The sequence below is a fragment of the Rhinopithecus bieti genome, unplaced genomic scaffold (assembly GCF_001698545.2).
Source record: "Rhinopithecus bieti isolate Rb0 unplaced genomic scaffold, ASM169854v2 scaffold_23276, whole genome shotgun sequence".
Lineage (NCBI taxonomy): Eukaryota > Metazoa > Chordata > Mammalia > Primates > Cercopithecidae > Rhinopithecus > Rhinopithecus bieti.
This window is the reverse complement of record NW_016810868.1, coordinates 2,306,581-2,318,834: the sequence shown is the minus strand read 5'-3', so window position 1 is coordinate 2,318,834 and position 12,254 is coordinate 2,306,581. Positions and strand designations below refer to the sequence as shown.

Below are 12,254 nucleotides of genomic sequence, written 5' to 3'. Positions count from 1 at the left end.
CCCCGCCCCGGCTCCCGTCGGCCCGGCCGCCGTCACTCGCCGCGGCCTCAGCTGTCGCCTCGCTCCAGCCGCTGCAGCCGCCGGGGGCGCGCTGTCGCCGCCGCACCGGAAGTGCGTCACGGGCACCCCTGATGCATGCCGGGAGATGTGGTTCTCAGAGACAGGTGCCTCGCTCCCGCCGCCGGGGGCGCGCTGTGGCTACCGCTGTGGTCACGGGGCGCGCCCGGATCATGCCGGGAGCTGTAGTTCTCTGGCCGCTTCGATGCTCACCCACCTGCAAGCTCTTCCCACCCGGGGCACTCACCACGTGGGACCGTATAGGCTCTAAAGGTAAAATACACGCTGGATCCCAAAGAAGTAACGGGAAAAAAGAATGTAAGGCATCTCGATAATGTTTTCATATTGATTACATGTTGAAATAATATTTTGTATCTGTTGGGTTAAGTAAAATATGTCATTAAAATTAATTTCACCTGTTTCTTTTAACCTTTTTAAGATAGAATTTCAAACTGCGTACACGGCTGCTGTGATATTTCTTGGAGTGCAGTGGCGCGATCTCAGCTCACTGCAAGTTCCGCCTCCCGGGTTAACACCACTCTCCTGCCTCAGCCTCCCCAGTAGCTGGGACCATAGGCGCCCGCCACCACGCCCGGCTAATTTTTTGTATTTTTAGTAGAGACGGGGTTTCACCGAGGTCTCGATCTCCTGACCTCGTGATCCGCCCACCTCAGCTTCCCAAAGTGCTGGGATTACAGGCGCGAGCCACCGCGCCCGGCCTGCTGTGATATTTCTTTGGACTGCACTGCTGTAGAACGGAGGCTCTCCAAAGAAATTGGCTTTAACAAGCCTAGGTCTCTCTGATTCACACGCAGGTCAGAGAGCCACTGTTCCCGCGAAGCCTAGGTTTGCGGGGCACCTAGAGGGGAGGGAAGCCGCCCTTGGTGCAGGTGGTGCTTGAATTCATTGTCGGTGGGGTGTGACAAAGAGTCTTTGCTTGACCAAACTTAGGCAGCCTCCTAAACCTTCTACACCATCTGTGCTCTTCCTTGTAAAATCCAGTTTTAGCGAAGAGCCTTGCTAAGTGAGTTTAGCAAGAACTCCCAGCGTCAATATCAGATCACCCGCGATGTCTGGTCAGGTTCCTCCTCCCCCAGGTGCTGTTTGATATCTCCAGCCTCTCTTCAGCAAGAACCCTGTCAGGTTGGTTTAGCCAGAACCACCCTCATCCCTGATGTTTTATCCTATTAATTTTCCATTCACTGACCCCACCCTGCTCCCTGGTTGTAAGTTTCCGCTTGCCCTTGCTGTATTCGGAGCTGAGCCTGATCTCTCTCCACACTGCAAGCCCCCATGGCAGTGGTCCCTGTACCTGCTCAACGGTCCTGAATAACGTCTTTCTTACCACACTCCTAAATATTAATTTTGTAGTTCGGTTAGACCTGAAGCATTGACTGATCTGTACTCATTCATCCCATTCATTTAAAAAACCTTTACTGCGCAGAGATGAGTAAGGCACGGTTCCCGTTCTCAGAGGTTAGCAGTCTAACCCGGGAGGCTGTCTCCACCTCTCGCCTGCAGGCTTTTACTCTCTCCACACCATTTTGTACACACGTCCTCATTTTTCTCCTGATAATTCCAACCTTGTCCAGATTCCATGTGTCTAGCTCAGCACTTACTAATTGCCTCTTACGAGTGGGAGCCTCTGCTACTCAGTGAAAATACGGTAGTGATTAAGACCAGACACCAGGATACAGTCCTGGAATGGGGCATTTTTAACACAGGAAGCAGAAATACCGACTGTTGGAGATCCTAGTGCAGGCGGTGGTGGTATCGTGGAAGCTGGTGGAGGAGGAAGGGGAGGAACACCAAGGTGGTGAGTGGAGAGTGGGAGAAGCCAGAGGGCTTGGGGGAGCCAGGTCGGAGCATTCAGACGTTGCTGTGAGAGCCACTAAAGGTGTGACCAGGTGGCAGAATGAATGGTGGTGGCTGTGGAGGGGACAGGGAAGAGGGCAGGGTGTCCTTCCAGGGGAGCAATGTGGAGGGAGGGGAAAAGGAGAAGGGGGCTTCCAGTGGCCTGTGGGAGGGGAGGCCAGCAGGACTGGAGGGTGCAGACACAAGAGTGAAATCAAGGATGACTTGAAGACTTCCAGTGTGGGTGGCAGAGTGCAGGGCAGTGCCACCCTTTGAAGTAGGAGGCAGGAGGAGGAGGAGAAGCCATTGGCCAGGAAGTCATTGAATAGCTTTGGACACGGGGACCTGGATGTGCCAGGGGCATTCACATGGCAGTGGCCCAGAGGCAGCTGGACCTACAGGGCTGAAGTTGAGGAGAGAGGCCCAGGCTGGAGACAAACTGGGCAGTCAGCCTGGGCCACGTAGCAAGACCCTCTACAAAAAATAAGAAAATCAATTAGCTGAGCATGGTGGTGCACACCTGTGGTCCCAGCTACTCAGAAGGCTGAGATGGGAGGATCACCTGAGCCCAGGAGGTGTGGGCTGCAGTGAGCCGTGATGGCACCACTGCACTCCAGCCTGGGCAACACAGCAAGACCCTGTCTCAGAAGAAAAAAAAAAAAACAGGCCAGTCATGAGCACATCGATGGCAGCTGGAACTAAGGGGATGCCCGCCCCGTTCACGTGTAGAGGAGCCCATGAAGAAAACAGAGAAGTGTGGTACGAGGAAAGTTCCGAGAGTGTGGCTCCATGAAACACAGGGTGGAGAAGATATTGAGGAGAAAATGGGGCCCGTAAGAGAAGAACCAGAAATACCGTGTCATCTCAGGGAGTGTCTCCAGGGACCGGAAGGGGACTGGGGCCCAAGCCTGCCTGGCTGTGGATCTGGTATCTGCAGCTACGGTGATGCTGCATAACAAAACCGCCCTAAAACACAGCGGTTAAAACAACCAGCAACTCTCGGGCACTTCTCACAAGTCCACGGTGCTGCTGACCAGGTCAGGCTGGGCCGAGCTCATGGGGCGCCCGCCGTCAGCTGGCAGGTGGGCTGGGCGGGACCCCTAGGCCCTCAGTCTCGGTCTCACATTCCCCAGTGAGTTCCCACGGGAGTGTGTGGGGTCCACCACAGCATGTTTTTCAGCCTTTGCTAGAGCCGTGTTTGTTGATGTCCTCTGGACCAAAGTTAAAGAGGGAGGGGACAAAGTGACAGGGAAAGGATGGAGCCATGGGAAGCCACTAAAAGGCCACAGATACACCTGTTCCACCTTCCGAGAAGGCTGGAGGAACAGATATAGGAGGGCACCAGCTGTGGGCAGCCCAGCGGCATGTTCAGATTGGAGAGGTTGGGCGTGTTTCTGGGCTGAGAGGGCAGAGGGGTGGCTGGGGCTGGAGGAAGGAGGAGGGGTGGGTGGCTGGGGAAGGGGCTGAGGCTAGGGCCTCAGGGGCATCCCGCTTGCTTCTGACAGGAAACATCTGAACCCCCCATCTTGGCATCAAACCCTTGCATAGTCTCCCTACTTCCTCCTGGCCACGGGCTTTACAGCGGGGGGACAGTGCCATCACCAGGACCCTGCAAGGGTGCACAGAGGCCACGCTGGCAAAGACTCAAGACTGACCCGAGTCCTGGAGGGACCCCTGTGCCCTCCCGTGGAAGGATAGGGGGTTCGTGGTACTCTGAGGCTACTCCAACCCCCATCCCGCTTCACCCACGAGGCTGTCAACGGATGGGTTCTCATTGTCTCCCCTCCTCTCATGGGTCTGAGGCCGTTTCCTATAACAAATTGCCACCAACTGGGGCCGAGGGGTGGTGCTTAAAACAACGGAAATGTATTCTCGCCCAGTTCTGAAGGCCAGAAGTCTGAAATCCAGGTGTCCGCGGGCCATGCTCCCTCTGGAGCCACAGGGGAGGGTCCTTCCTGCCTCCTCCAGCTCTTGGGGACTCCGGGGTTCCTTGGCCTGTGGCCGCATGGCTGCAGCCTCTGCCTCCGTCTTCACGCAGCCTCTCCTCTTCCCGTGCCTCTCCTCCGTGTGCCTCCCACGAGGACACTTGTCGTTGGATTTTGGGTTACCCTCATCTAGGATGATCTTACCTGGAGATCCTGAACTTAATTACATCTGCAAAAACCCTTCTCCCCAAATAAGCTCCCACTCATAGTTCCAGGGTTGGGACACCGAGGTGTGTTTATCAGGGTCACTATCCAGCCCACCAGAGAGGCTTCGGGCCGACCCCCGGGTACAGCTGGAGCCCAGCAGGGGCTCCTCAGTGGCAGGCAGTTCCCACCCTGCCGGAGTCATCGGCCTCTGCTGTTCTGATACTGTCCTTTTTGAACAAGGGCTTATGCTCCTCCTCCCTCATTGTCTGTGTCAGAAGTGGCTTCTTGTGTCTCTCGCAGCCAAAGCACTCAGGCTGGCCTGGCCTGGCCCCTCACCCTGCCTCCTGAGTCTCAGTGAAGCCCCTCCCTCCCTCACACCTTGGTTGCTCACGGCCTCACCAGTGCTCCTGCTTCTCTCCCTACCTCGAAGGCTGTGCCAATCCAGCCCATTCCTCAGAGCCCATTCCTCAGGCTCAGGGCCTCCTCCTCCAGGAAGCCCGCCTTGGCTGCATCTCCTCTGGGACACCACACAGCACATCAAGTGTGTCAGCAAGGAGCCTGGAAGTTGCTGGAAGCCGCCTCCCTGTTGGTGGCAGCTTTGCCCCAGGCCGAGGTCAGCTGGCAGTACCTCCTCCCAGCCCCTGAATGCAGGAGAGGAACAGCAAGTACCAGAGAGGTCTGGGGGGAGTCCCTCTCCAGTGGCCAGGCTGTCCTGAGGCCTCCCAGGCCCCATTCTCTGGGACTCCCTGGGGTGAAGGGCTGGCATGAAGGGAAGATCCCGGAGTCAAATGACCCAGTCTGGCATCCACATACTGTCTCTTCCCAGTCAAGAGGCCTGGACAGGTTATTTTCTTTTTTCCTTTTTTTTTTTTTTTTTTTTTTGAGACGGAGTTTTGCTCTGTCACCAAGGCTGGAGTGCAGTGGCGCGATCTCAGATCATGACAACCTCTGCCTCCTGGGTTCAAGTGATTCTCACGCCTAGGCCTCCTGAGTAGCTGCAGTTACAGGTGCCGAACCCACACCCTGCTAGTTTTTCTATTTTCAGTAGAGACAGCGTTTCACCATGTTGGCCAGGTTGGTCTCGAACTCCTGACCTCAGGTGATCCGCCTGCCTTGGCCTCCCAAAGTGCTGGGATTACAGGCGTGAGCCACTGCGCCTGGCCGGTTCTTTTCTTTCTGAGCCTCCGTTTCCCTTTCTAGGAGCGTTAGGCTTTGGTGTGGACATGGAGACACGACCCAGAGCCCCCTCTGAAAGAGGACCTGCTGCCCCCATCCCTCAGCCTCAGCCTCAGCCTTGGAGGCCACCTTTGAGGTCACACCCTTCCCTGCATGGCAGAGCTGAGTGGGGTGTCAAGACCCAGCCATTTCAGAGGATCTCCCGGCAGGGAGCCCTTCCCCAAGTCCCCCGACCCCCCCGGCTGGCCAAGGCCTGCATGAAGGTTCGGCTTCTCTCTCTGCCCGATGCTGCCTCCCTGGCCTGATCCAGCAGGTGTGGTCCCCAGTGCACCCCAAACTCCATCTCAGCCTCTGCTTCCAGGGAACCCGCCAGGCAGGCCCCCCTTGGTGCATTGGTCCATTGTGTGTTTAGTGCCTACTGTGTGCTGCTGGGTGCTGCTTTAGGCCCAGGGGTGCAGCAGGAAGAAGACAGATGAGGCTTCCCATCTGGTGGAGAGTGAGCCCCATGCTCCCAGGGTGGGGGAGGGGCCTCTTAGTTGCAGCAACAGACCCCAGCTTTGACCAGTTCAGGCAGAAAAGGAATTCAAGGAGGGGTTTCTGGGGCGCTCTCAGAACCTCCTGTGGCCAGGAGGACCAGGCTGGGCCCCAAGACCACACTGCAGAGGGGTCTCCAGGAGAGCCCACCGCCACAGCCACGCCGGGCACCCTACCCCACCCACAGCCATAGGAGCAGGCTCTGTGGCGGCGGTGTCAGTCCTCAGATCTCCCTGCAGTTGTCAGGAAGAGGGGCAGGCCAGGTGCGTTCTCTGGAGCTGCCTGCCAGCTCCCCCTGCCTAGTTTGGTCTGGGCGTAGCTGCCCAAGGCCCTGCAGGGAATCAGCGAGGGCCCAGGTGACAGATTCCCTGCATCTGCAGGGGCAGAGCCAGTCCTGGTCTGAGGCCTGGAGTGAGGCCGCCCCAGCCTGTCCTGGCTCCTGTCGTGGCCCTGAGAGTTCCCTGTGCCCTGGGTGGTGGCAGCTAAGGACATGGCCGCCCTGCCCACGATCTCCCCGACCCCTGCCTCGACTTAGCTCCTTGGGCAGATGTGGCCAGAGCCCCCAACCCCCATATGGTGTCAGCACCTGGTTGGGCAGGCCAAGCAGGGTCACCTGGCAAAGGGGGCTCCAAGTGTGACTGAGGTGGGGTGTGCCGCTCTCATCCACTGCACCCTCAGGTGGCCTGGACCTAACCCAAAACTCAACAAGCAGCAGCCTGGCCGTGGTGCCTTAAGACAGCCACTAGAGGGTGCAGGTGAGCTGTCAGCCTGCCTGAAGGGCAAGGTGTGGGGGTGAGTGTGCAGGTGGTGTGTGTTCGCGCCACGCGGTTCTGTGTGTGGACGTGTTGTATACAATGTGTGCATATGTGGTGCACTAGTGTATATGTGCCATGTGTATGCATGCATGTGTCGTATGTGCATGCATGTGGTGTAGCATGCGTGCCATGTATGCATATGTGCATGTTCGTGTGTGTTGTGTGCACCTGTGTGGTGGGCGTTGTTGTGTGCCATGTTGTGTACGGTGCATATGTGTCATGTATGTGCATGCATGTGTCTCTGTGTGCATACACGTGTGTGTGCCATGTATGCATGTGTGTGCATGTTTATGTGGGGGGGTGTGCATGTTGCTGTGCATGTATGTATGGGTGCATGTGTGCCCATGTGTGTGAGTGACTCAGGGTCTTGGGGCCTAGGATTGCCACTTCTGATCCACAGACCCTGCAGGGGGCCATGCCAGAGCCTGGGCTGGGAGCAGGAGCTGGCCTACAGGAGTCGGGGATGCGTGGAGCTCTGAGGACCTAGATAGCTCAGGCCAGCACCCCCAGAGAGGGGCACTGGAAATGGGCCGTAAAGGATGACTAAAAGTTCTCTAGGCAGCAGGAGGGAGGAGGTTGGAGGGTGGCGCTGAGGCGTTCCAGCTCCCAGGGCCCTATGGGTGTGCTGGGGAACCCAGCTTGAAAAACATAGCTCTGGTTCAACCCCCTGCAGCGGGAGACTCTCAGGTGCAGAGAGAGGAGTGGATGAGCATCTAGTCACTTGGTCTGCTCACTGAAAAAGCCGGCATCAGGCCCCACACAGCCAGTCCCTGGGAGCTCCAGGGTCTCGGGACATGGTCCCCCACCCTGCACACAAGGCCTCCCTCCATCACTCTCCAGCAGCCCCCGAAAGGGACAGCCGCTGTAGGAGCGTCCTGGGGCTGCCAGAACAAACCCCTTCAAACCAGCGTTCTTAAAACAATAGAAATGCATCCTCCCCTGTCTGGAGACCAGAAGTCCTAAGCCAAGACATTGGCTGGCTTGGCTCCTTTCAAGGCTCTGAAGCGGGTGGCGGGAGGGGGGCGGTCTGTCCTAGCTTTCATGGCACTCCCTGGTCTGTGGTCGCATCAGTCCAATCCCTGCCTCTGTCCTATGTGGCCTCTTCTCTGTGTCTTCTTCTCTTCTTATACAGATACCAGTCATTGAATTCAGGGTCCACTCTAAATCCAGGATGATCTCATCTTCAGATTCTTAACTATTGATATTTGCAAAGACTCTGTTTCCAAATAAAGCCACATTCGGAGGCTGCAGGTGGACATGAGTTTTGGGGCCCCTTACTCAACTCACGGCACCAACAGAGAGGTTATGGGCATTCGCAAGGGCAGGGCATGTCCTCGTCACCCTGCTGGGCCTCAACAGCCCCGCCCTGTCCTTGCCCAGGGGAGGCCCAACCCGTCTTCACCAGACAAGTCTCCCATGAGCTTTGGCCTCGGTCTCTCAGCCAAGGTCTCAGGCCTTGTGACCTCAGAGGGGCGTCAGTTCCGAGTGTCCCGGCATGCAGAACAGGAATGGGATCAAGGGGCTGGGGAGCCGGAAGGTGGCTACACCCCCACCCTGTAGGAGCCAAGGCATTGGGAGCTTGTGAAATGTGAGTGATCCCAAGGTTAATTAATTATTACATTAAAAATGCGCCCGTTAAGGGGCCTCGCAAACAGGAAAGTATTAATCACCCGTTTCCTCAGACTGACAAGCGCATTTCCCTAAATTCCTTGGCTGCTGACTTAACCGAATGATAATCTCCCTGCTGCTGCCACTTCCCATGAAGTCACAGCTCATGAATATTCCAGCATCGCAATTTGCTTTTTAAAAGGACAGACTTATTATTTCATTTTTAAGTTTGCTGTCATGAATAGTAATTTTCCAGCCCCTAAATAGTGAAATGGCAGTGACCACTCTGGCCAGCCGGGACCCAGGAACTCAATGACACAACGGGGCTAGTCCCTGCCATCCCCTGGGAGACAGGGAATGCCAGGTCGCCCTGCACCAGTTCCCAACTACAGTCAGCCCATGGAAACAGCAGTTAATGGGTGGCCCTCCCCTCGGCACTTAACAGTTTATAAGCTGGTCCCCCTCCAGTTCCTAAGTCTTTGCAGCCACTCTGTTCATTGGGCCACAGCAGTTTTGCCATAGGTAACAGGTTGGGAAGCATAGCCATGAAGTCAGACAGATGCCAAGTTCAAATCCTGACACTGCTGTTTGCCTGCTGTGTGTTCTTGGGCAAATCACTTAACTTCTCTGGGCCGTGGTGTCCTCATCTGTACAGTGGAATTGCAAACCAGGATCGGACCCCATGCTCACCCAGTGCCAGGGCTGGCGTTTCTTCTCCCTCTCTGCTCCGTTGGATCTGGAGAGACCCAGGACTAGACCCCACTGGCCTGAAGTTTAGACCTCCTCTTTTGATGGAGCAGAAATGATGGCACCAAGGGCTGGCCTGAGGAACAGCCACTTCAGCTTCCCTGGGAGCAGCTTCCCAGGGTGATTTCTATTACTTAATGCAATTCCAGGCTCTCCCACGTGCCCAGGAAGCCATGGCAGCTCACTGCACACATGTTTAAGTGGCAAATCCAATTTCACAACTCCTTTCCATAACTGCTCACGTGAGGAGGAGCTCCTCCTGACACCCCCTTTCCAGAGATGGATGGTGGTAAGTGGGACGGGCCCTCCTCACACCGTCCCTCCTCTGGGACTTGGCATCATCACCCTGGCTGGCCTCCCTGTGCCCCGGCTGTTACCAGAGGGAGCCTCCCTCCTGAAACCCCAAAGGCTCCCACCATGTCGGCCCCTGAGGGTGGGAGCATCTCCCCAACTGGCCCCCAAGAAGACTGGCTCCTGGCTGTCCTGGGCTTCCACACCTTTTACACCCACCAAGCTTCTCCCCAGGCATCTACAGCCCAGTCCCTTCGGCCTGGCCCTCTTCCCTTGCCCCATCACCTGGCAGGAAGCTCCCACCAGGCTTGAGTTAGGACCCCCATGTCGTGGTGCCCCACATGCAGGTCCTCTGGGATCAGCGCATTGAGCACCCCAGTTCCCCTTGTTTACCTCTGCCCCTTGTTGCCCTTGACAGACCGAGTCCAGGTCTTACCACTTCCCTATTGCTCTTGCCTAGGTGCAGGTAACAGCTCTGCCTGCACTTGCGCTGGATTGCTCTGAGTGAGTGAATGAATGAATGAACTCCTATCAGAGGGGCCAGTGACACAGGTTTCCCCTGAAGATGATATGTGTTTATGGAGTGTGAGCCACTCACAGACGGCTCTGTGAATTATGTTTTCATTTGCATGGCCTCCGCCACAACTCACTTTTCAGAACAATGGTAAGAAATGTGACTCTGACCCGTAGGGACCCACAGGGCCACTCCCAGCAACAAGGGTAATCTCATGCAGGTTCCGGGGTTGGAGTAAACCTCCAGCATGCAATTAGTTGATAGCACTGTGTGAATGTAAAGCATTGGCAACCCTTGGGTGAACACTGTTGACTCAGGACCAGGCTTTTACTGTAACCGGATGCCTTTACCATCCCCGGGAATCATGTCACAGAGTCTGAGTGGGCCTACTTTCCGGAAGGCTGCGTGCTCTGGGCTGAAATGGCATTCGTGGAACTTGCAGTAATTTGTCACAGGGGCCTGGTGGGTGGAGGATGCTGGGGGGCAGGGCTGTCTCACACGAGGGATGTTTGGCATCCTGGTTCCTGGGCACTAAATGCCAACAGCACAACTCCTTGCCTCCCTGTGGCGAGAACAACAACAGACTCTCCTGGGGGAAGGCGATGACATCACCCCAGCTGAGAATTTGGTACCAGAAGGTCGCAGGCCAGAGGCACTCAAGAAAAGAAAAGAAAAGAAACTGGAATTTCTGTCTTCCCTGTGCTGGCTTCACCTGGGCCTTTCCTGTTCTGGCTGGGCTGGGAAACCCTGGGCCCCAGAAAGCCCTTGTGGGGTGGGGTTAAGAGGTCTGGAGAGGGCAGGAGCTTTCTCAAGGCCATGGGGGTGGGCAGTGCAGAGCAGGGTGGGACCCGGGCCTCCGAAGCGCCTTCTGGGGCACTGTTGCCTGCTGGGATCTTTTTTTTTTTTTCTCGCTCTGTCGCCGGGGCTGGAGTGCAGTGGCCGGATCTCAGCTCACTGCAAGCTCCGCCTCCCGGGTTTACGCCATTCTCCTGCCTCAGCCTCCCGAGTAGCTGGGACTACAGGCGCCCGCCACCTCGCCTGGCTAGTTTTTTGTATTTTTTAGTAGAGACGGGGTTTCACAGAGTTAGCCAGGATGGTCTCGATCTCCTGACCTCGTGATCCGCCCGTCTCGGCCTCCCAAAGTGCTGGGATTACAGGCTTGAGCCACCGCGCCCGGCCGCCTGCTGGGATCTTTCACTGAATCCGTCCGTCTCTTCTGGGCTGGGGCACCCCTCAAGTGCACAGCCTCCGGGAGGAACGTCCGCCTGACCAGGGGAGTGCTATGAGCATCAGGCCAGAGGGGCAGGGGCCTGGGAAGTCTCCCCAAGCACCTTCCCTGCTTCAGCCAGAGGAAAAGAGTGGGCAGAGAGCCCGCAGAGGCTCCTGCTCCTGCACCCAGGTCCAGAGGCGCCGCCCAGGCAATCCAGGTGTGGCAGTGTCTCTCTCCAAGGTGCTGAAACGCCCCTCGCCTGGCCACCCTCTAGGCTGGAGTCCTTTCAGCCACAGGCCGCTGTGAGTTCTTGTCTCACCAACACTCCCCGGACATGCCAGGGCCCCTCAGCAACACTATTCACCATCCACATCTTTTTATTTAAAAATTCTAGTAAAATACGCATAATGTAAATTTTACCATTTTAACCATTTTTTAAGTGTATAGTTCATTTATTTACCTACTCTATTTTGTTGTTGTTTTAGATGGAGTCTCACTCTGTCGCCCAGGCTGGAGTGCAGTGGCGCGATCTCGGCTCACTGCAACCTCCGCCTCCCAGTTCAAGCGAATTCTGTCCCCATTAACACTGACTCTCAATTTCCCCCAGCCCCTGGCACCCACCTTTCTACTTTCTGTTTGTATGAAATTGACTACTCTAGGGACCTTATATAAATGGAAGCATATAGTGTTTGTTCTTTTGCAACTGGTTCGTGTCACTTAGTACAATGTCCTCAAGGTTCATCATCCACATTGTAGCCTGTGTCAGAATTTCCTTCTTCCTTTTTATTTGTTTATTTTTTTTGGAGGAATCTCGCTTTGGCACCCAGGTTGGAGTGCAGTGGCACCATCTCAGCTCACTGTAACCTCTGCCTCCCGGGTTCAAGTGATTCTCCTGCCTCAGCCTCTTGAGTAGCTGGGATTACAGGCCCACACCACCACGCCCGGCTAATTTTTGTATTTTTAGTAGAGATGGGGTTTCACCATGTTGATCAGGCTGGTCTCGAATCCTGACCTCGTGATCCGCCCGCCTCGGCCTCCCAAAGTGCTGGGATTACAAGCATGAGCCACCGCACCCAGTCAGTTTCCCTCTTTTTTAAGGCTGAGTAATATTCCATTGTATGAATGGAGCACACTGGTTTATCCACTTATTTATTGATGGACTCCTGGTTGTTTCCATCTCTTGGCTATTGTGGCTGCTGCTATGAACATGAGTGTGCAAATATTTCTTCATGTCCCTGGTTTCAATTATTTTGGGTGTAGACCCAGCAGTGGAATTGCTGGACCATACAGTTTTTTTTTTTTTTTTTTTTTTTTTT

At 55.7% G+C, this 12,254-nt stretch overlaps 1 protein-coding gene across 1 annotated transcript in view; it reads right to left on the bottom strand.

The window, feature by feature from the left end:
• UBAC1 (UBA domain containing 1) overlaps positions 1-12,254 on the bottom strand; it is a 53,658-nt gene that overhangs the window by 29,418 nt on the left and 11,986 nt on the right. Inside the window, exon 6 of the mRNA XM_017893003.1 lies at positions 10,079-10,187. Within this exon, the coding sequence (XP_017748492.1) occupies positions 10,079-10,187 (109 nt within the window). The remainder of the gene's footprint in view (positions 1-10,078; positions 10,188-12,254) is intronic.